The 22,108-nt window shown below is 39.7% G+C and overlaps 1 protein-coding gene across 8 annotated transcripts in view; it reads left to right on the top strand.

Moving 5' to 3' along the window:
- The window catches only part of prkdc (protein kinase, DNA-activated, catalytic subunit), a 219,777-nt gene that overhangs the window by 32,108 nt on the left and 165,561 nt on the right, over window positions 1-22,108 (top strand). For 7 of the 8 annotated variants that reach the window (XR_013498316.1, XM_078216124.1, XM_078216122.1 and 4 more), the window contains exons 16-27: window positions 696-848; window positions 3,498-3,613; window positions 6,445-6,604; window positions 7,331-7,417; window positions 8,542-8,661; window positions 12,608-12,761; window positions 14,713-14,819; window positions 14,927-15,017; window positions 17,545-17,708; window positions 18,227-18,373; window positions 20,443-20,550; window positions 21,458-21,684. Coding sequence is in view for 7 of the 8 variants with exons in the window: in XM_078216124.1 (XP_078072250.1) it covers window positions 696-848; window positions 3,498-3,613; window positions 6,445-6,604; window positions 7,331-7,417; window positions 8,542-8,661; window positions 12,608-12,761; window positions 14,713-14,819; window positions 14,927-15,017; window positions 17,545-17,708; window positions 18,227-18,373; window positions 20,443-20,550; window positions 21,458-21,684 (1,634 nt within the window). In the remaining variant the exon portion in view is untranslated. The remainder of the gene's footprint in view (window positions 1-695; window positions 849-3,497; window positions 3,614-6,444; window positions 6,605-7,330; window positions 7,418-8,541; window positions 8,662-12,607; window positions 12,762-14,712; window positions 14,820-14,926; window positions 15,018-17,544; window positions 17,709-18,226; window positions 18,374-20,442; window positions 20,551-21,457; window positions 21,685-22,108) is intronic. The other variant, XM_078216123.1, reaches the window with a different exon arrangement.

Genomic DNA, 22,108 nt, shown 5'->3' with positions numbered 1-22,108 from the left:
CCTTTATTGTCTGCCACTTAGTGACTGGCAGCAAGAGATGTGCAAGACCGTAGATTAACTCACCTTCTGAATTTCAGAAATCTTTAGACTGCCAGAAAACTGTGTCTGTGTGCGTGGAGGGGAGTCAAATATTAGTGGTCTTCAGAACCATATTGCACTCACATTTTTCATATTCCCACCATTGCTAAAGCTACCTCCAAGGAACCAGATTGTTGCTTTTGTGAGAAACACTCTTTTTACCTCAATCCCATCCTCCCAGCCCCAGTAGTCTGTAAAACCTAACTCTGTTCAAGACTTGCATATAGCTTCTCCGATGCATCTGTTCTAGCAACTCTTCACAATTCTGAGCAAGACACAAAGCAGGAGTTTGTTGCCAGATAGGTGATCCATCCTTCTTAAGACAATTCTAAAATCCAAACTTCCAAATCATATACTCGTTGCGCTTTTATCTTGCATTCCCTTTGATTACTTTTAATCATTGTGTCCTGTATGATAGCTTTAGCTGCAGACAGAAATAAAGGGAATCACAACCAAACTTTAGTTTTTCTTTCCTCCAATCAAATTTAAAGATAAAATGATTTTAACACTGAAAAATATAGCAGCATTCTTTTAACTAGTTCATGATTGAAATTGTGAAGAATATAAGACTGTTCCAGGATAAAATATCTGACAGTTTGAATGTTTTATATTTTAAGGAATTCGGATTGGTGGTTGAGACATTCCAGATGTTTGATTCACCGCTGAAATCTTTAAATCGGCTACTGTATGATGAGTTTATTAAATCAGTGCTCAAGATCATTGAGAAATTGGATCTGACAGTGGACAGACAAAGCCAGAGTGAAGAAGTGGTATTACATTTTTGACTTTACATTTGATCAGTGGAAATGCAATCACGTATATTGTCAGTCTCTTCGAACTATTGTTTTTTTTTACAAAGTCGCTGATCAACAGAAGAGCTTTAGAGATTAGTAATAATTTGGCATTATCATTGTGTAGTTTAAAGTTAGACTGACAGTTAAATTTTCATTCCTTCCTGAGGGTATTTAGGGATGGGCAATGGAGTAGCACGACCCATTAGCAAAAAGGAGAGGAAATGGAACCTAATGTTGCAAAGATTAAAAAAGAAACCACTAAAATCTAAACTTGTCCTGGTCACAAACATATTGTAGCTGATGAGAAACCAAAGCTTCTTGAATTGGTTTGACAATATTTTCTAAAATGTGAAGTTTGATCAGTATGTGTATGGTATATACATAAAGTGTTAAAAATCGCATTTCTATCAGTGTGGTAATGTCACTGGGTAGTAATCAATGTTCTAGGGGTATGGGTTCAGATCCCAACTTGCAAACTGGTGGAATTCAATTAAAAGGTAGTCTCAGTAATGGAGACTATGGGAACATTCTTGATTGTTGTTAAAAACCCATCTGTTTCACTAATGTCCTTTAGAGAAGGAAATCTGCTGCCCTTAACATGTCTGGCCAACTCCAGACCCACAAAAATGTACTTGACTCTTAAATGCCTTCTGAAGTGCTTAGCAAGCAAACTGGCCATGACAGTATTGGTAGGAGTGGCAGCCACACAGTCCTTGTGGAGACACCATTGTTGATGATACCCTTCATTGTGTTGTGTGACACTACCAGCAAGCCAAACGAGAGAGATTTTGAACAGATTTAGCAACACCAGACTGGACATCCACAAGGTGCTGTGGGCCGTCAGCAGCAGCAGAACTGTACTCGGCTACAATCTGTAACCTCATGGCTTGGCATATCATCCACTCTACCATTGCCATCAAGCAGGAGATCAACTTGCTTCAATGGAGAATGCAGAAGAGCTTGCCATGAGCAACAACCGGGTGTACTTAAAAATGAGGTGTCAACCTGGAGAAGCTACCATCTAGTACTAATTGCATGCCAAACAGCAGAAGCAGTACATGATAGACAGGGCTAAGTGATCCCACAACCAACATATCAGACCTAAGTTTTGCTGTCCTGCTATATCCAGTCATGAATGGTGATAGACAATTAAACAACTCACTGGAGGAAGAGACTTCACTAATGTCCCCGTGCTTAATGATGGGGGAACCTAGCACATCAGTGCAAAAGAGAAGGATGAAGCATTTGAAACCGTCTTCAGTCAAAAGTGCTAAGTGGATGATCCATCACAGCCTCCTCCAGAGGTTCCGAGCATCAAAAATGCAAGTCTTCAGATTTATTCGATGTGATAGCAAGAAATCGCTGAAGGCATTGAATATTGTGAAGGCTATAGGCCCGCCAACATTCATAGAATCATAGAATCCCTACAGTACAGAAAGAGGCCATTCGGCCCATCGAGTCTGCACCGACCACAATTCCACCCAGGCTACCCCCATATCCCTACATATTTATCCACTATTCCCTCTAACCTCCGCATCTCAGGACACTAAGGGCAATTTTAGCATAGCCAATCAACCTAACCCGCACATCTTTGGACTGTGGGAGGAAACCGGAGCACCCGGAGAAAACCCACGCAGACACGAGGAGAATGTGCAAACTCCACACAGACAGTGACCTAAGCCGGGAATCGAACGCAGGTCCCTGGAGCTGTGGAGAGTGTGGCAACGTTCTGGCAATGGTACTGAAAACTTGTGCTTCAGAACTTGTCATGCCCTAGCCAAGCAGTTCTAGTAGAGCAGCAACACTGTCATTTACCTGGTAATGAATTGCTCAGGTACGTCCTGTCCACAAAAAGCAGGACAAATCTAACTCCGATCATTTACCGGCCCATTAGTCTACTCTCGATCATCAGCAAAGTGACGGAAGGAGTCGTTGGCAGTGATGTCAAGTGACACTTATTCAGCAATAACCTACTCACTGATATTCAGTTTGGGTTCTGCTGGGCCGTTCAGCTCCTGACTTATTGCAGCTTTGGTCCAAACATTGACAAAAGACTGAACTCGAGTGGGGTGAGAATGATTACACTTGACATGAAGGCAGTATTTGACTATGTGCTAGGGCATCAAAGAGCCCTAGAAAAACTGGGAATTGGGGGGGGAAGCTCTCTGCTGATTGGAGTCATCCCTGGCCAAGGCTCCTTCAGCAGCAGCTTCCAAACCCGTGACCTCTACCACCTTGAAGGTCAAGGCTAGCAGATGCATGGGAACGCCACTACCTGCAAGTTCCTCTGCACACCAAAAACCAAGCTGACTTGGAACCATATTGTTGTTCCTTCACCGTCGCTAGGTCAAAATCCTGGAACTTCCTCTCAAATAGCATTGCGGGTGTACCTTCACCATGTAGACTGCAGCTGTTCAGAAAAGTGGCTCACTGCCACTTAAAGACAATCAGGGATGGACAATGAAAGTCAGTGAAAGACTGGCCATGAAAGAATGAAAAAAAAGAATTTTAATTTGATTAAAAAATTATGAGATTGTGTGATGTTTAGCTGCAGAAACTAGCTCAGAGCTAAAAAAAATTATTAAAGGATATGCCATGAAGTGAATTTCCCTGTTTGCTTTGCAGGGTTCAGGTGACATCAACAACAGTATTGTAATCCCTACATCTGATCCAGCAGCAAATCTGCAGCCTACTAAACCAAAAGACTTTACTGCCTTATTCAATTTAGTAGAATTCTGTGGGTAAGTGTGCAGACTACTTAATGAATTGGTACCATATGAGTCAGTTTAATAATTTTTGAATAAAAATGCCATCTGATAAGTTATCAAGTTTGCTGATGACACGAAGGTGAGTGGGAAAGCGAATTGCGTGGAGGACGCGGAAAGTCTGCAGAGAGATTTGGATAGGCTGAGCGAGTGGGCGAGGATCTGGCAGATGGAATATAACGTTAGCAAATGTGAGGTTATCCACTTTGGAAGAAATAATAGTAAATTGGAATATTATTTAAATGGAGAAAAATTACATCGTGCGACTGTGCAGAGGGACCTGGGGGTCCTTGTGCACGAATCGCAAAAACTCAGTCTGCAGGTGCAGCAGGTGATCAAGAAGGCGAATGGAATGTTGGCCTTTATCGCGAGGGGGATAGAATATAAAAGCAGGGAGGTCTTGCTGCAACTGTACAAGGCACTGGTGAGGCCGCAACTGGAGTACTGTGTGCAGTTTTGGTCCCCTTATTTGCGAAAGGATATATTGGCCTTGGAGGGAGTGCAGAGAAGGTTCACCAGGTTGATACCGGAAATGAGGGGTGTAGCTTATGAGGAGAGATTAAACAGATTGGGTCTGTACTCGTTGGAGTTTAGAAGGATGAGGGGTGATCTTATAGAGACATATAAGATAATGAAGGGGCTGGATAGGGTAGAGGTGGAGAGATTCTTTCCACTTAGAAGGGAAACCAGAACTAGAGGGCACAGCCTCAAAATAAGGGGGGGCCGGTTCAGAACAGAGTTGAGGGGGAACTTCTTCTCTCAGAGGGTAGTGAATCTCTGGAATTCTCTGCCCATTGAAGTGGTGGAGGCTTCCTCGTTGAATATGTTTAAATCATGGGTAGATAGTTTTCTGATCGATAAGGGAATTAGGGGATATGGGGAGCAGGCAGGTAAGTGGAACTGATTCGCTTCAGATCAGCCATGATCTTGTTGAATGGCGGGGCAGGCTCAAAGGGCCAGAAGGCCTACTCCTGCTCCTATTTCTTATGTTCTTATGACTGACAGTTTCTTCCTCTGTAACTGTGGACTGACTTCATTGCAGTTGTGCATTTGATTTGATTTGTTATTGTCACACATATTAGCATACAGTGAAAAGTATTGTTTCTTGCGCACTATACAGACAAAGCATACCGTACATAGGAAAGGAGAGAGCGCAGAATGTAGTGTTACAGTCATAGCTAGGGTGTTGAGAAAGATTAACTTAATGCGAGGTAGGTCCATTCAAAAATCTAATGGCAGCAGGGAAGAGGCTGTTCTTGAGAAGATTGGTATGTGTGCTCAGACATTTGCATCTTTTTCCTGACGGAAGAAGTTGGAAGAGAGTATGTCCAGGGCGCGTGTAGGCCAAAATTATGCTGGCTGCTTTTCCGAGGCAGCGCGAAGTGTTGACAGTGTTAATGGATGGGAGGCTGGTTTGTGTGATGGAATTGGGCTACATTCACAATCATAGAATCCCTACAGCACAGAAAGAGGCCATTCGGCCCATCGAGTCTGCACCGACCACAATCCCACCCAGGCCCTACCCCCATACCCCTACATATTTTACCCACTCATCCCTCTACCCTACGCATCTCAGGACACTAAGGGCAATTTTAGCATGGCCAATCAACCTAACCCGCACATATTTGGATTGAGGAAGGAAACCGGAGCACCTGGAGGAAACCCACGCAGACACGAGGAGAATGTGCAAACTCCACACAGACAGTGACCCAAGCTGGGAATCGAACCCAGGTCCCTGGAGCTGTGAAGCAGCAGTGCTAATCACTGTGCTACCGTGTCGCCCTATCTTTTGGAGTTTCTTGCGGTCTTGGACAGAGCAGGAGCCATACCAAGCTATGATAAAACCAGAAAGAATGCTTTCTATGGCATCTGTAAAAGTTGGTGAGAGTTGTAGCTGACATGCCAAATTTCCTTAGTCTTCTGAGAAAGTAGAGGCATTGGTGGGCTTTCATAACAATAGTGTCGGCATGGGGGGGACCAGGACAGGTCGTTGGCGATCTGGACATCGAAAAACTTGAAGCTCTCGACCATTTCTACTTGGTCCCCATTGATGTAGACAGGGGCATGTTCTCCACTACACTTCCTGAAGTCAATGACAACACCTTCGTTTTGCTGACATTGAGGGAGAGATTATTGTTGCCGTACCAGTTCACCAGATTTTCTCTCATTCCTGTGCTCTATCTCGCCATTGTTTGAGATCCGACCCATCTGCCCTTTGAAGTCATCACTCTGGGATAAATTCACCAAAAGGCATTTAAGTAATGAATATATTTAAAACTCAGGTGATCGATACTCAATGTTAGTGGGGACTTTTGATACTGTACCTTTTTGATCAATTTTGGCTCTGACTGGTCTGGTGTGCTATGCAAGCAACCATAAAGACACATGTAGTCCTTCCTTTACCCCGGGCGAAGTATAGTAGGTCCACATTGTTCAAATAATGAAAAAATTCTTAACTTTTAGGATTAAATATGACTTGAGAATTTGGCCATTAGGACAACCTGCCTCTGCACCGTAGTTTGAAATGGGTTTGTGAGTATGTATTTCATGATCACACTTCCTTTTTGATTGGTGATGAGGGTGGTGCAGTATATGGTACCCAAAACTCATCATTAGCAGTGTATATCTACCACATGAAACATATTCAAAATTTAAATGTTTATGGTGAATTTATCAGAGTTAGTTTCAAAGCACAAATGGACAATTATGTCCGAGTCAAACCACTGGAGAATTTTATTTGCATTACTTTGTTGTAATACCTGATCTTTTTTCTGTTTCTCATTAACAAGAATTGTCTTTTAAATCAGGGAATTGTTGTTAGAAAAGCACACAGACTTCTTTGAACAATGGGTGTATAGATTTGGACATGAGCTCATTCTACGATCAACACAATTTCCACTGGTCAGCGGATTCTACAAACTTCTGTCGGTCACAATGAAAATAGCCCAAAAGATTAAATATTTTGAGGTAAAGAAATTATATACATTTTATTTTCTTCCTTCATCTATTATTTTGCATAATATACTTAGAATTCCGACAATGAAGGAGATCATTTGGCCCATTGGGTCTGCACCAACTCACGAAAGAGCATCTTACTAAGGCCATCAGCATTGGGCTTGCTCTTTTATGGCCTAATTAACCTGCATCACTACTTTTAGCAGTTTGTATATCTCTACTCTTCCCTTTAGTCCTTTACCCCATTCAGGCTCTCATTATTCAACAAGTATGTGGCTGCCTTATTTTTGCTACCAAACTATTCAACCTTAGACCTATCTATTTTGGAATTAGTTTGCCAATTACATGTCCATTCTGCAAATTTCTTATTGTTGCCCTATATTTTGTCACTTTCTTCCTTTGTATCAGCTAAAGCTTCCAATCTGGTGTCATCTGCTAATTTTAAAACTGTACTTCCAATTCCCGAGTCCAGATCATTAAATTCAGCTACAGTGGTAGCTGCTTCAACCCTGTAGAATACCTTTTGCCACACCGAGTAGCAATACTTAACCCCTAATCTCATTTTTCTGTTTTGTAGCCAGTTTGTTATCCATTCTGTCATCAGTCCCATGACGCCACGTGCTCTGACCATAGTTCTATGTCCACTTAGAGTAAAATAAGGTTACTTATGTGCCTTCTGCTCCTGAGGTTTTTTTTATTGCTTGAATTACTGACAAGGGGAAAATTGTGTTTTGCCAGAATATTGGCACAAAAACTGGAAAACCATGTCCGAAGAATCCAGAAAAGTTTGCCTGCTTTGCATTATTCAGGAAGTTTGGAAAAGAGGTGAGAATTAAATCAAATGCTCTTGAATAATTTTGACCTGGAGAAAAAAATGTTGTGTACAAGTTTACCATTGATGAATTAAAACATTTTTGCACTGAAAATAATCTAAACTAAGTAACAAATAATATAGCAAAGTAGGAATTTCATCCTTGGAAATGCGAAATGATTAGACAATTTGAGTTAAGCAACGTCAAATTAAGAGCATGCTGCATTTGCATTAATACATCTGGAAAAATGTCAGTGAAAAATAGAGCATACATTATTTCTAGTTCTTAAGTTCAGCTTTTGTTTGGCTGGAGTTAACTCAAGTAGTGTCTTGATTATTTGACCCTACACAACTCTGTTGTAAGTAAAGCAGAAGTTTGCCTCTTTAAAGAAACTTCAAGATATTTGGTACAGATTGGAAGTTGCCTGTGGAATGTTGGCTCACTGATAGTATTTTTCAGACCAAGTTGTCATCTTGATATGTTTTATGAAGAAATGTTATATGTCTGTAAACCTTTCCCAGCTGTTAATGTGTATTTTTTTTAACTTGATGAAATGCTTAAGAGTTGATTGCGTAATGGGCCCAGATTTTCTGGGCAGGGGGCATCCAATGCTGACTGCAATCTAATCTGTCTGTTCACCATTTTACGCTGGAGCCATTGCACCTTTTGATGCTGGGATAATGAAGGGATGAGCGTAGTCAGGAGGCCAATTGTCTTGAGTGTAATTCTACCGCGGCCATGCCCCCTTTCTCATCATGAACAGAAGACACGTCTCTTAAGATCTCTTTTCAGTTAGTCACGTGCATTGGTTTAAATGGAGTTGTCAACTTCTGAAAATGCATGGCCTTAGCCCCAACAGTGTTCACCAATGCCCCCCCTGTGACAGGAGCCAGAGATTCCAAAAGGTGAATTTGCAGAGGAGGTGAAGATTGCCGGGGTGGGAAGGCCAGCATTGCCAGGAGTGGAGATGAACATTGTCAAGATGCAGAGTGGGAACATTATTGGTGGTGGGACAGGTGGTGGTGAACATTGCTGGGAGGGAGATGAACATTGCTAAGTTAAGTCAAAGGTCTCTCCCCATATTCGAAGATTTGGGCCATAATTTAGACCTTGCACTTGTCATATTATTTATTACAGGTAGCAATCAGAATGAAACAGTACAAGGATGAGTTACTGGCTTCCTGCCTGATGTTTGTGCTTTCTCTGCCACATGACGTAATTGCACTTGACATCAAGACTTTTATTCCAGCTTTGCAGGTTAGTGTAGAAACCAAATTCAATCATGTTTTGATATCGTACTTTCCAGCCCAAGCGCGGCTTTAGTTTATATTATGGAGTTGGCTTTTGGCTGTTCAACATAAAGTGCCTGTATCTGTAAAATTCTGTTTTAGCCTAAATTTCAGGCTTGGTTTTCAATATTTTATCACGATCTGTTTCTATTTCTGAAATGTATCTATATGTTTCTGCATGGATGGGAGTAGGATGGGAAAATATTGCTGGCTGTTGTCAACATGGGGGTTGGAGAACAGTGTCTTATGACTCCGGGAGGTTGGCTGAGGGTCCGGAGGGCATGCCTCGCTCCAGTTGGCCCAAAAACAGAGTTTTAAGTGATTTACTTGCTCCATGCAGTCATCCTCATCAGTTAGTTATCAGATTTCCCAAAGTCCAGGAGACTGCCATTGGAACAGAGAAGCAAAATTTAAGACATGTGGCCTCATTAAAATATTTAATCCACCATCTGAGGGTGAGTAGGTTTCTCACCCCCACTGTCCGCCTGTGTTAAAACCAGAAGTGGACTGGTTCACGGCAGGGTGTGTTCAGGTTTGAGATTTTTTTTGTATTTTTACTTACCTCCCAAACCAAACTCTTACACATTTGGAAGTTAAAACTCCACCTTATTTATTCCAGCTTTACAAATTTTCAGACTATAGCACAGAAACAGTCCATTCAGCCCAACAGATTTATGCCAGTGCTTATGCTCCACATGTGCCTCCTTCCACCGAACTTCATCTCATTCTAATAATGCACCCTGCTCCGTTCTCCCTTGTACATATCGAACCTACCTTCAAATTTGCATCAACCTCTTCGTGCAGTAGCAGGTTCCACATTCTCATTGTCCTCAGTGACAAAGTTTCACCTGAATTCCTTATTCAACTTATTAGTGACTCATATATATTTGGATGATGGAACCAGATGTAATATTTCCAAGTTTGCTAACTACATGAAACTTGGTGGGAATGTGAGTGGTGAGGAGGATATTAAGGTGCTTCAAGGTGATTTAGGCAAGTTGCGTGAATGGACAAATACATGGCAGATGCAGTATAATGTGGCTAAATGTGAAGTTAACCACTTTGGACAGAGAAACAGAATGGCAGAGTATTGTTCAAATGGTGATAGATTGGGAAAAGTTGACGTTCAAAGGGACCTGGGAGTCCAATACATCAGTCACAGAAAAAAGCATGCAAGTACAGCAAGCGGTTAGGAAGGCAAATGGTAGGAACACCTTCATTGCAAGAGGACTTGAGTGCAGGAGGATGGATATCTTGCTGCAGCTGTATAGGGCCTCGGTGAGACCACACCTGGAGTATTCTGTGCAGTTTTGGTTTCCTTATCTAAGAAAGGATATACTTGTCATGGAGGAAGTGCAACAAAAGTTCACCAAACAGATTTCTGGAATGGCAGAATTGTTGTATGAGGAGGATTGGGTTGGATTGGTCCTGTATTCACTGAAATTGAGAAGAATGAGAGTGATTCTAATTGAAACGTATAAAATTCTGATGGGTCTGGACAGACTGGACACACAGACTGGCTTAAGGATATGGAACAAGGGGACTGTTGGTAGCTTCAAAGTCGCTAGTTGAAATGTGACTGTCATTTTGTAGTTTTCATTTGGTAATTTTAATTAATATGTTCTTAACTGAAACTGATGGAAGCCATTTTAATAAAAACTAAACCAGTGTTATTGGAAGGCAGCCAGATTTAGTTAAGAAGATGCCTTAATTGTGAGACAATTAAAGAACGAATAATTTACTAATAGATATGTTAGAAAGGCTGGAAATGTAATTTGGAACACAAATGATTTTAACTTTCATAATAAGCATGTTTTTTTTTCCTAACATTTGACCATTAATACAGACTTTTAAAGTGCTGTGAGAGAGAGGGATTAATATGTGTTTCTCAGGCCATCAAATAAAGAGAAAACGTGAATGTTAACCGTAGACTTGGGAAAGACTGAATGAACCCTTGTCTAAGGGACCTCAACTCCAGACAACGGGCAGCCATGTTGACCAATTAATGGTAGAGACCCAAGTCTTAAGATATGAGATATAGTTTGAGAAGAAGCATTGTCTTAAAACTGAGGCAAGATGTATAATCAGCTAAAAACCAATGGGCTAATTCTTATTTCATTATTGACAATTTACTATTTTTCCAACAATTGGCTAAGGTGGGCGTTCAATATTTTAAGATATGAAAAAACGGGTCCTGCGAAGTCATTTTGAGTAAGGACAGGCAGAGGTAAGTCAGAGAGAGATGTGGGTAGAGAGAGAGATATTTAGGAGAGGTGGGGAGAGAGATGCTTATGGAGAGATGCTGAGAGCTGTTATCAATATTTTTATAAAATCATCACTTTACGATTTTGTTTGAAAAGGGTGGTGAGAAGTCTGTTCAATTGTTGAAAAAGTTAAACTTTCTTCTCTTATTGTTAATTACTGCTCGTTGCTATCAATTGACACTACTTTATATCTGACTTGTTACCTTTTTAATGTTTAATAAACTTTTGGAATTCATCATTTAAAATGTTCTTTCTTGCCATATGGTTAAGTCTTGAGAACCATATGTGATTTACGATTGTGAAGTTATTGCAAACAAGTGAACCTCATAAATCTTAGTAGATAAAAAAAAACACTCATAAGGGTCTCTTGCTATGGGGTAGGCCATTTTGAACTGAGATAAGGAGAAACATCTTCACTCAAGCGTGGTGAACCTGTGGAATTCTCTACCACAGAAGGCTGTGGAGGCCAAGTCACTTAATAGATTTAAGAAGGATGTAGACCTCTATTAATGGTGTCAAGGGCTATAGGGAGAACACAGGAATATGGTGTTGAGATAGTGAATCAGCCTTGATCATATTGAATGGTGAAGTAGACTTAAAAAGCTGAATGGTCTCCTCCTATTTTCCATGTTCATATACCTCCACAAATGGAAACATCTCTGCCTATGCTTGGCTGCATATTGGATCTTTGGAGTAATTTCTCCTGGAGGTTTATTCATTTGCCATTTGTTGATTTTAATTTTATTAATAGATTTTGTTTCATGCACACAGTTGTTTAAAGACCTATTCTCTGTACATTTAGAATAATTTGTTTTATCTCTGCTGTGGTTCTGATACCACATTTGCAACCTTGGCGCTTCCAGTAACAGTGCTTAATGGGTGTTTTTAGAACTGAGCAGGGATAAATAGCGCTCCACGGGTCAGTGGTTACTCCATTGCCTTTGTCTATATACTTAAATTGTCAGCAACTTCAGAAGGCATCGCTGACTAGGCCAGCATATATTGCCCATCCCTAATTATGACCTGAAGGGTAATGTGAGAGCTGAGGAGAATATTGTGCTTTTATTGAGAGGGTTATTTGGAATGGAATACTCCATAAGCAAAGGTAGTGAAAGAGCGATATAAAAGTGGAGATATATTTAAGAAAAAGGAATAAAAAAGTGGACATATATTAAAGAAAGATAAACTTGAAAGGGTATGTGGAAGGGGCAAAGGAATATGATTCAGTGGTTGACTCTCCATCAGTGTTGATGCAGGCACGCTAAGCTGGGGCGGCACGGTAGCACAGTGGTTAGCACTGCTGCTTCACAGCTCCAGGGTCCCGGGTTCGATTCCCAGCTCGGGTCACTGTCTGTGTGGAGTTTGCACATTCTCCTCGTGTTTGCATGGGTTTCCTCCGGGTGCTCCGGTTTCCTCCCACAGTCCAAAGATGTGCGGGTTAGGTTGATTGGCCAGGTTAAAATTGCCCCTGAGATGCGTAGGTTAGAGGGATTAGCGGGTAAATATGTGGGGGTAGGGCCTGGGTGGGAATGTGGTCGGTGCAGACTCGATGGGCCGAATGGCCTCCTTCTGCACTGTAGGGTTTCTATGATTCTATGATTCTATGAATCTACTGTAACATTTTTGTGATTACTTTCTCTCCAAAATCAGATTGCATTTAAACTCGGCCTTAGCCACCTCCCACTTGCTGATGCTGGATTGGATGCTCTGGAGCATTGGTCAATTCATATATCCAAGCATACAATTGAGCCTTATTACAAAGACGTTTTACCACACCTGGATGGCTACCTGAAAACAGCTTCAAGTAAGCATCTTCAATTTCTTTGTTTTTAGCACCCTGTTCAATTTTCTTTTCATTTATTAACTAGAATTGTTCAACGGGGATGTAAAAGAACAGGATGAAAGGCTGTGCATTAGAATGTTAAAAAGTATTTAGACTTTTTCACTTGAGTGCACATAATAGCGATTACGTAATAGATGAAGCAGAGCTGTTGCATTATATCCTGGTCTACTGGGTGAAATGTATGATAATATGTGGGTTTATAAAACTAATGACCATCAGATAGTTGGAGAATTATAATACTCAGGTGCTCAGTAAAGTCATTTTATTTAGAAACCTGAGTAATGGGTTAAGATTCAATATAAAACACAAACGTGAAAAGAGAAGTGGAAAATAAATTTAGAAATCGCAATTGGCTGACATCCATGTATGGCTTTTAAAAGCTTGCTGATTTAACAAAAAGGGGGGGAATTAAAGAATTTCAGAACATCAGGATCCTGCGAGAGAAATGTGACGTGAAGTGAGACTTTTAGAAATGAATAATAGATATTCAAAGATTATTTAAAACATAATTTGATGGTGCAGTGCAGTTCAAAGAGTACATCACTAAAGTACAACATGGGCTAATTCCCAGCTACACTTGGGAATGTTGCATTTAATTGAATTTTGTCAAGCTATCTAAAGATATGAAGAAGTATTTTGGGACCTCGTGCTTTACAGTCAGTTTACTTTTGCAGTGGAGTCACAGATGTAACATAGGAAACAAGGCAGCCAATCTATGAGCAGAAAGCTTACTCAAACAGGGATTTAAGAAATAGCCAGATAATCTTTTTAGTGTTAAATTGCAGTATATATATTGGCTTGGAGACTGGGAAAACTCTCCTACTCTTCTTGATTCATTTTGGTAGGACTAATTTAAATGTGGATTACAGGGTCAAAGGTAGGGTTCTGAAGACTGTGGAGGAACAGAGAGATTTTGGGGTCCATATCCACAGATCTCTAAAGGTTGCCACTCAAGTGGATAGAGCTGTGAAGAAGGCCTACAGTGTGTTAGCTTTTATTAACAGGGGGTTGGAGTTTAAGAGCCGTGGGGTTATGCTGCAACTGTACAGGACCTTGGTGAGACCACATTTGGAATATTGTGTGCAGTTCTGGTCACCTCACTATAAGAAGGATGTGGAAGCACTGGAAAGAGTGCAGAGGAGATTTACCAGAATGCTGCCTGGTTTGGAGGGTAGGTCTTATGAGGAAAGGTTGAGGGAGCTAGGGCTGTTCTCTCTGGAGCGGAGGAGGCTGAGGGGAGACTTAATAGAGGTTTATAAAATGATGAAGGGGATAGATAGAGTGAACGTTCAAAGACTATTTCCTCGGGTGGATGGAGCTATTACAAGGGGGCATAACTATAGGGTTCATGGTGGGAGATATAGGAAGGATATCAGAGGTAGGTTCTTTACGCAGAGAGTGGTTGGGGTGTGGAATGGACTGCCTGCAGTGATAGTGGAGTCAGACACTTTAGGAACATTTAAGCGGTTATTGGATAGGCACATGGAGCACACCAGGATGATAGGGAGTGGGATAGCTTGATCTTGGTTTTAGATAAAGCTCGGCACAACATCGTGGGCCGAAGGGCCTGTTCTGTGCTGTACTGTTCTATGTTCTTTGAATAATGCGGTGAGATCTTTTGATTCAACCAGATAGGGTAGATGTTTAGCATCTCATCTGACTTCCAACAGAGCAGCACATCTTAGCCTGGATTATTTGCCCAAATTTCTGTAGTGAGGTTTGAACCCTCTGATTTAGAGGCATGAGTTTTACCAGATGAACCACAGCTGGAACCTGCATTTTCTACATCTCCAAAGATATCAACTAATGTGAACAAATGGCTGATTTTTGGAATTCTGCAACTATGCACAATGATTGTTTAAAAAAATAATGTTTTTGTTATGGAAATTTCATTACTTTTAAAACTTCATAGCAGATGAGATTGAAAACAATTGGGAAATGATGAGCATTAGTACTTCAAGTAAAGGAGAGAACAAAGTTCTTATACGTCGCCTGAAAAATGCAAAGAATCTTTCTACGGTATGTGACTAACTATCATAAAATTTTCTCTTTAGCCTGTGCCTACTATATATAATTGAATAATGCAAATCTGCTTTTAAATGTGTGTTTTATTTCTTATGAAACAGAATGAAGAGTCCCCTGCTGCAGCTGTGAAGCACAGAATAGTGCGGTTACTTGGGTCTCTTGGGGGGCAGATCAATCGAAGCCTGGTTACAGGTGGGTGTAGTGACAGTTTGAATTGTGTGAATAGATTGAAAACAGGATATGTACAAGTGAAGAGGGCACTCAGTAGAGCGCATACCTCTGACACACACACAGTGTTGACTCAACATTATTGCAATTTTGCAGCTGCCCTGAGACTTTTCCCTGCCTGGTTGATGTTCTGTAACTAATGAGCTGAAAAAATAAATCTTTTTGTTAAAGGCTTCCATCTCGCTGAGGGAGCTTCCATCCAACAACCTGATGTGAAATCTCTTCTCACATTTTGACAACTGCGACAAATTGTACCACTGCACTTCAGACAATTCGAAATAAAATAACCCACGATATTCTAAAAGAAAAATGTCAATTCATTCTATTCTTCAACGTTTTAAAAAAAAATGAGAGTCTGGATTCGGATCTGCATCTGTGCCAAAAAAAATTGGTCCTTTCTTGGATCACATCCTACCTTTGTACCAAGTTTTATTGAAATGCATCCATTAGATTTTAAGCAATATTATTTATAAACAAGCAAACTAACAAACGGACTAAAAACATTATCTCCACCTACCTTCGGTGGTGGAAGTAAGAAGAGGTAGAAACTTAAAGCTCCCAGATATTGTGTAATTGTTCTAGATTATACCAACACTTTGTCATTTTACTAGACCATTACTAAATTTAAACCCCATGTATCTATTAGTTCTCCGACTTAAAACTCATTTTAAGTGAATTATTAGTGATGTGAAAAGCACCCTAGAAGTCAGTGCCCTGGCTGATCCAGATTGGTCTTTTGTATTTGAAATTTGAAAGTTATGACTTATGAGAGAGAGCTGAATGCAATTAGTAAAACAAGTTATTAATAAATAATTGCATAAATGCTCATTCTAACTACTTCAATTATTGTTTTTTTGATTCACTTATGTAACCCATGCATCTTAATTGCTTACATTTTTGTAAGCTGACAGTGAAGCAAAAGTTAGTCTCTGTTTTCCCATAAGCCCTAAATGTAGGGATGTGCCAACTGGATGCCATCTGCTTCCCAGAGTAAGGAAAAGAATGTTATTGGAAGACTAATCCCCTGTCTTTCTTCACTTTATAGTACCAGTTGCAGTCAATAGGAATTCCTGGGAGCACATTATCCAACCCTTAATCTCATTGGCCATGGATGGTGAATGACCATCAATATTTGATGCCTAAGCTGTTCATGCTCATATTCCTTTTTAAAGTTTTTTTGTCTCTATAGAAAGTGCTTTTATATGCAGGTAGATGTAACTTCTCCCTAATATTTGTAATCCTGAATGTAGGATTTGAGGTGTCCCATCTTTCGTCACATACCTCATTTTTTGCTGTAGTAAATACAATTTTTGTGAATAAGCTCTGATTCATTCAGCATCCACTCCTGACCCAACAGACAGTGTCACCTAATATGGTGGATAGTAACCTTGTAAAATACATGGAGCATCTTGTTCAAATGCTCTTTGCCACTGTAAACCATTCTGACATTCATGCTGGTATGAATTGACCCATATCTTCCCTTTGCACATTGTGTTTAGCTGGTATTTGTTTCTGGTCCTTTTGCAGTGTTTATCTTAATTATTCAAAGCATTTTTTATTCAATGAATAATACAAATAGAATTTTTTTGTTTGTGCCTTTGATACTGTTCAATTGAGGCTATGTGCTTTGTTTGAATCTTAACTAATCGGGTTTTTCTTTGACCCTAATTGATGCTAGTAGCTGACTTAAAAATTTGCAAAGCTTGTCATATATTTCTTGCATGCAACTCTTGGCATATTGTGGACTCATGCTGCTTTATTTAAGAAATGTGAAGACTACATCAAACTCATGAAGTGCTCGTTGTGGTGGTTGGAAAGCAAAAATAAGTTTATTTATCAGTGTCACAAGTAGGCTTACATTAACACTGCAGTGAAAATCCCCTAGTCGCCACACTCTGGTGCCTGTTCGGGTACACTGAGGGAGAATTTAGCATGGCCAATGCACCTAACAAGCGCATCTTTTGGAGGAAACCGGAACACCCGGAGGAAACTCACGCAGACACGGGGAGGACATGCAGACTCTGAAAACAGTGACTCAGGCCGGGAATCGAACCCAGGTCTCTGGGTATAGACCTCTATTGGATAATTTATTGGTCATTTGCATGTAGAGTGTGAATTTTAACTAACATATGAAGGAAAGGCATGGGCATACACAGGATTAGGATTTCACTTCATGTGAAAATTAAACTCCAACATGAACTTGTTGGATCAAACAGCTTTTTTCCATGTTATAATTACTATGTAGTTTTGTGAAACGCTAACAAAAGAGATTCTGCTATTGGAAAACATGAAACCTAAGCATTGAAGAAATTCCTTAAAGTCAGAGAGAGACTTTAGATCAAGTTAAATGGTATGTAGTTCCTTTGCTAAAGACTGTCGTTAAAGTGTATTTAAATATATTATTCTCAATTTTCATTCAGAAATAAATAACAAAATACAAAATTACATAGAGATCATGAAATGCTAATGTATTCATATTTGATTCGTACAGCTGCTTCTTCTGAGGAAATGATGAAGAAGTGTGTGGCATGGGTGGCAGAGAGGCCTCTGAGTTTTGCAGTACCATTTGCAGACATGAAACCTGTCATATACTTGGATTCATTTCTACCTCGCATCTCTGAACTTGCACTTTCTGCCAGTGATCGACAGACAAAAGTAAGCCAATGTACTCTTCATTCACATTTTGTTATGTTCCTGGTCAGATGCATATCCCTACTGAAAGAAGAGCTTAATGTATTAGCGTGCATTCTGCTCCTATTGCTTTGTCCTTGCAATATATCATCAACATGTATAATATAGCAGTTTCTCAAAAATTACCATGTTGTGTTGCCCAGTAAGTATTTGTATTTCTTCCAGCCTATGGCTAGCATCAGAAAATACTGCATTGATTAATCACTTATTATAGTTAGATTTTTATCTCTTAGACTTTATTCATATTTGTTTTATGAATTTCTTTCTAACTTTTGGGATTGAGCAAGCTAATTTCTGACTCAACTGAAAATGAGGCACTGTGAGCATGTTGAAAGTGTGTTGTCTCAGACAAGGGATTGTTATATGGCCATTCTGCAGTTACAGATCTTTTGCCAGTTTTTTATGTGGCAGATACATTTTAAAAAATTTCTCCAAATTTTTAACATGTTAAAACATTTTTAATAAACGTTAAATCTTGCCAGGTTGCAGCTTGTGAACTGCTGCACAGTGTGGTAGCTTATATGCTAGGAAAAGGATCCCAGATCTCAGAGGGACAGCAGGAAACAATGTACAAGCTGAACAAACACATGTTTCCAGTCTTGCTCCGCCTTGGTTGTGATGTGGATAAGGTAAGAAAGTTATGGGCGTACATGTAGGAGTAACTTTACTTTTATTCTTTCATGGGATGAGAGAATCTCTGGTTAGGCCAGCATTTATTGCCCATCCCTAATTGTCCTTGAGAAGGTGGTGGTAGGGCGGGGCGGGGGGGGGTGGGGGTTGAAACCAGTTAATAAATAATGTTTAATCTGTGGTTGATAACAATCTATATATAATTCATATGTAAAAATATTCGCTAGAAGTTTAACAAAGCTTCCATCGAGTATTTTCTGTCTCTTGTTTAAACTTGCCTATTTATTGTCATTGCCTCTTGAGTCTTCCTGATTTATGATTCCAGGGTACTACTACACCACTTGTTATTGAACCTAAACCTTGTTACAACTCTCTGCTCCTTATTATCTTCCCCATCTCCACCAAGAGCTGAGAGCTGTGTTTGATATTTAAACACTAATGTTGAAGGTAACTATTCTGTATCTGCACAATGCATTTTAAACAACTAATGTAGAGTTCTCAGCTACATGCTGGGAAGCTACTGTTTCAAAAGATCTAGGAGGAATAAGTCAACACAACCTTGCATGCATTTCTCAATGCTCTTGGAGCCCCAAACTCCTTTCTTAATCTTCCGAAATTTGCATGTGTTTCCATTCTATTTGCCGCACATCACTCTCAGCTCCTAATCCCCCTCGACACCAATGGAATGTATATATTGACTTCCAATCACATTCTATAGATGAGACTTGTTATCAAGTCTTCTGGACCCCAGTTAAGTGCCCAAGCTTTCATTTGACTGTTCCACTCCCAATAAACATCACAGTCCTCCAGCACATGTCAATGTTCCCACACTTCCTGACTACTGTCTCTTTGACCAATCCCAGATCCGAGCACTTTTTTGTGGTCTTATTGCAATGATATTATCAATATTCAATGAAACAGAATTGAAAAGATCAAGAAGTAAAATCAGAAAATGCTGTAAAAACACAGCAGGTCTGGCTGCATTTGTGGAGAGAGTTCGCATGGCTCCTCTTCAGAGCTAAAGAGAGGGAGAAACCTGATGGATTTTGTACTGTTTAAGGGGGGGTGAACAGGTGGAGCAAAATAGGTCAAGGAGAGATGGGAGCTGAGGAGCGATTTGACAAAGATGTCATAGACACAAGATGAAGGGAGTTTTAATACTGATAAAGAATAAGGAAGGTTCTAATAGTGGCATAAGGTCAGGTGGCATAATGTATTAATAGCAATTATGAGCACCTCCCTTAGCCTTGAACACCATAGACACTGTTGGACCGGCTGAGTTTTTCCAGCATTTTCTGTTTTTATTTCAGATTTCCAACAACTGCAGTGTTTTACTTTTATATTAGTGTTTAAAAAATCAAGTATGTCTGTCAGTATTTGAACGACTGAAGTCTCATCTGCGAAATGTAAATAGAAGTAAATAAATATGTTTCATTAATATGCTGAAGTTTTCCTTCAGGGGTTTGGGAAAACTTCACAATTTTACCTGCTCTGAAGATTTGTAATGTTGATTCACTCTAGTTAACAAGCTGGAGAGAATCCATGAGGGTACAACTGAAACTGATTCTGCAGAGAAGAGTTTGATCCTTTTCCTTCTATATTTCTTAAAGTGTATTAAACATACCCTGAGTGGGTGATGTTAATGTGATTGTTTATCTTTGTGAACAGCCAAGGTCAAAGAAAATATATATAACTAGAAATGAACCAGGCAACTCAGTTAGATAAATAGCTATTTAAAAATTTCAGGTATTTATTTTAAGTTTCTCTCATTTACAGTTTTCCTTTCTGGCTTTCTGTATTTAAATATTCCTAGTGCTATCTGCAAAATGTTTATTTCCTAAAAACTGGAGATATTGACATAAATACCCAAATTAACTTATTACTTTTAAAAATTCTGGCAAGTAATAATTTCCTTCTGGTGGCACAGTGGTTAGCACTGCTGCCTCAGTGCCAGGGACCTGGGTTCGATTCTGGCCTTGGGTGACAGGTCCACACCATGCTAGGTTTATATGGCAGTTGAACTGTAATATAATAACTTGTTTTTATGTTCTTTTTAAATTATATATAGGTAACGAATCAGTTGTTCGAACCGCTTGTTATGCAGCTTATCCATTGGTTCACTAACAACAGGAAATTTGAAAGTCGGGATACTGTGGCGCTTTTGGAAGCTGTTCTGGTAACAATTATTCTCTTGTACTCTTTGTATTTGAACACTCAAAATAAACTTTAATTCCTGGTAAACAGTGATTGTAAACATCTGTTAAAGCCACATGAGATTAAAATTTCTTTGCTTAAAAGCAAGGAGACCAACATCTTTGTAAACAGCCAAGTTCAAAGAAAATATATATAACTAGAAATGAATCAGGCAACTCGGTTAGATAAATAACTATTTAAAAATTTCAGATATTTATTTTAAGTTTCTCTCAGTTTTCCTTTCTGGCTTTCTGTATTTAAATATTCCTGGTGCTATTGCGAAATGTTTATTTCCTAAAGACTTGAGATATTGACATAAATATCCAGATTAACTTGTTACTTTTTAAAATTCTGGCAATTAATAATTTCCTTCTGGTGGCACAGTGGTTAGCACTGCTGTCTCAGTGCCAGGGACCCGGGTTCGATTCTGGCCTTGGGTGACACTGCTGTATGGAGTTTGCATGTTCTCCCCATGTCTGCTTTTGTTTCCGCTGGGTGCTCCAGTTTCCTCCCGCAGTTCAAAGGTGCACAGATTAAGTGGATCGGCCTTGCTAAATTACCTCTTAGTGTCCAAAGATGTGTGGATTAGCCATGGTAAATGTGGGGGTCGGGGGGTATATCCTGAAGAGCAGGAAAGATAACTGAGAATTGAATAATCATTTTATAGATGTTTATAGTCAATGCTGAATCACAATTGACAAAGATGATCTTGATGCTGATGAGAGGGAAACAATTAAACTAGTAGTTCAAGTTGATGTACACCTCACCTAATGATTGGGGAATTGTGTATTCCATTTACTGGGCAGTGCCTTGTGTCCTGATACAGATTACTACGTAGGCCAGTGTTGATTTTCTTCTGAAAGCTGAAAACAGATATCTAATTTTATCAGGATGGCATTGTGGATCCGGTGGACAGTACTTTGAGAGATTTCTGTGGGAATTGTGTTCAAGAGTTTCTCAAGTGGTCCATAAAGCAGACAACTCCAGAACAACAGCAGAAGAGTCCAGTAAATACAAAATCACTTTTCAAGAGATTGTATAGCCTTGCTCTTCATCCCAATACTTTTAAACGACTGGGGGCAGCCCTTGCCTTCAACAGCTTATACAGAGAATTCAGGTAGGTCATTTCATAGCTGGACCAACATCAAATCCTGAACAATGTATTGAACCTTGAAGTAAAGTTGAACATTTTGTGTAAGATAACTTTGTGAATGTTCTATGACCGGCACTGAAAACCACTTTGCTTAAAGTTTCGTAAGTATTCTTCAAAATCAAATTGTTTGGAGTTTGTATCAATCTATTTTAGCTGTAGACCCTGAACTCTCATTGTTTTATATCGTACAGTTATTAATCTTTCACTATTTTATAGAAAAATGTTTGTAAGAAATGTTTGATTATTTAGTCTACAAAGTTCATTTCAAAGTGTTAAAATACGAGGTAGCTCATATATCACGAGTACTCCAACCACTGAAGTGTGAGGTCTTGCATTTTGACAGAAAGGATAGAGGATGGCAGTATAGATTTAATGGCGCCATTCTAAA

Source organism: Mustelus asterias, chromosome 7, assembly GCF_964213995.1.
Source record: "Mustelus asterias chromosome 7, sMusAst1.hap1.1, whole genome shotgun sequence".
NCBI lineage: Eukaryota > Metazoa > Chordata > Chondrichthyes > Carcharhiniformes > Triakidae > Mustelus > Mustelus asterias.
This window is presented reverse-complemented; position numbering and strand designations above follow the sequence as displayed.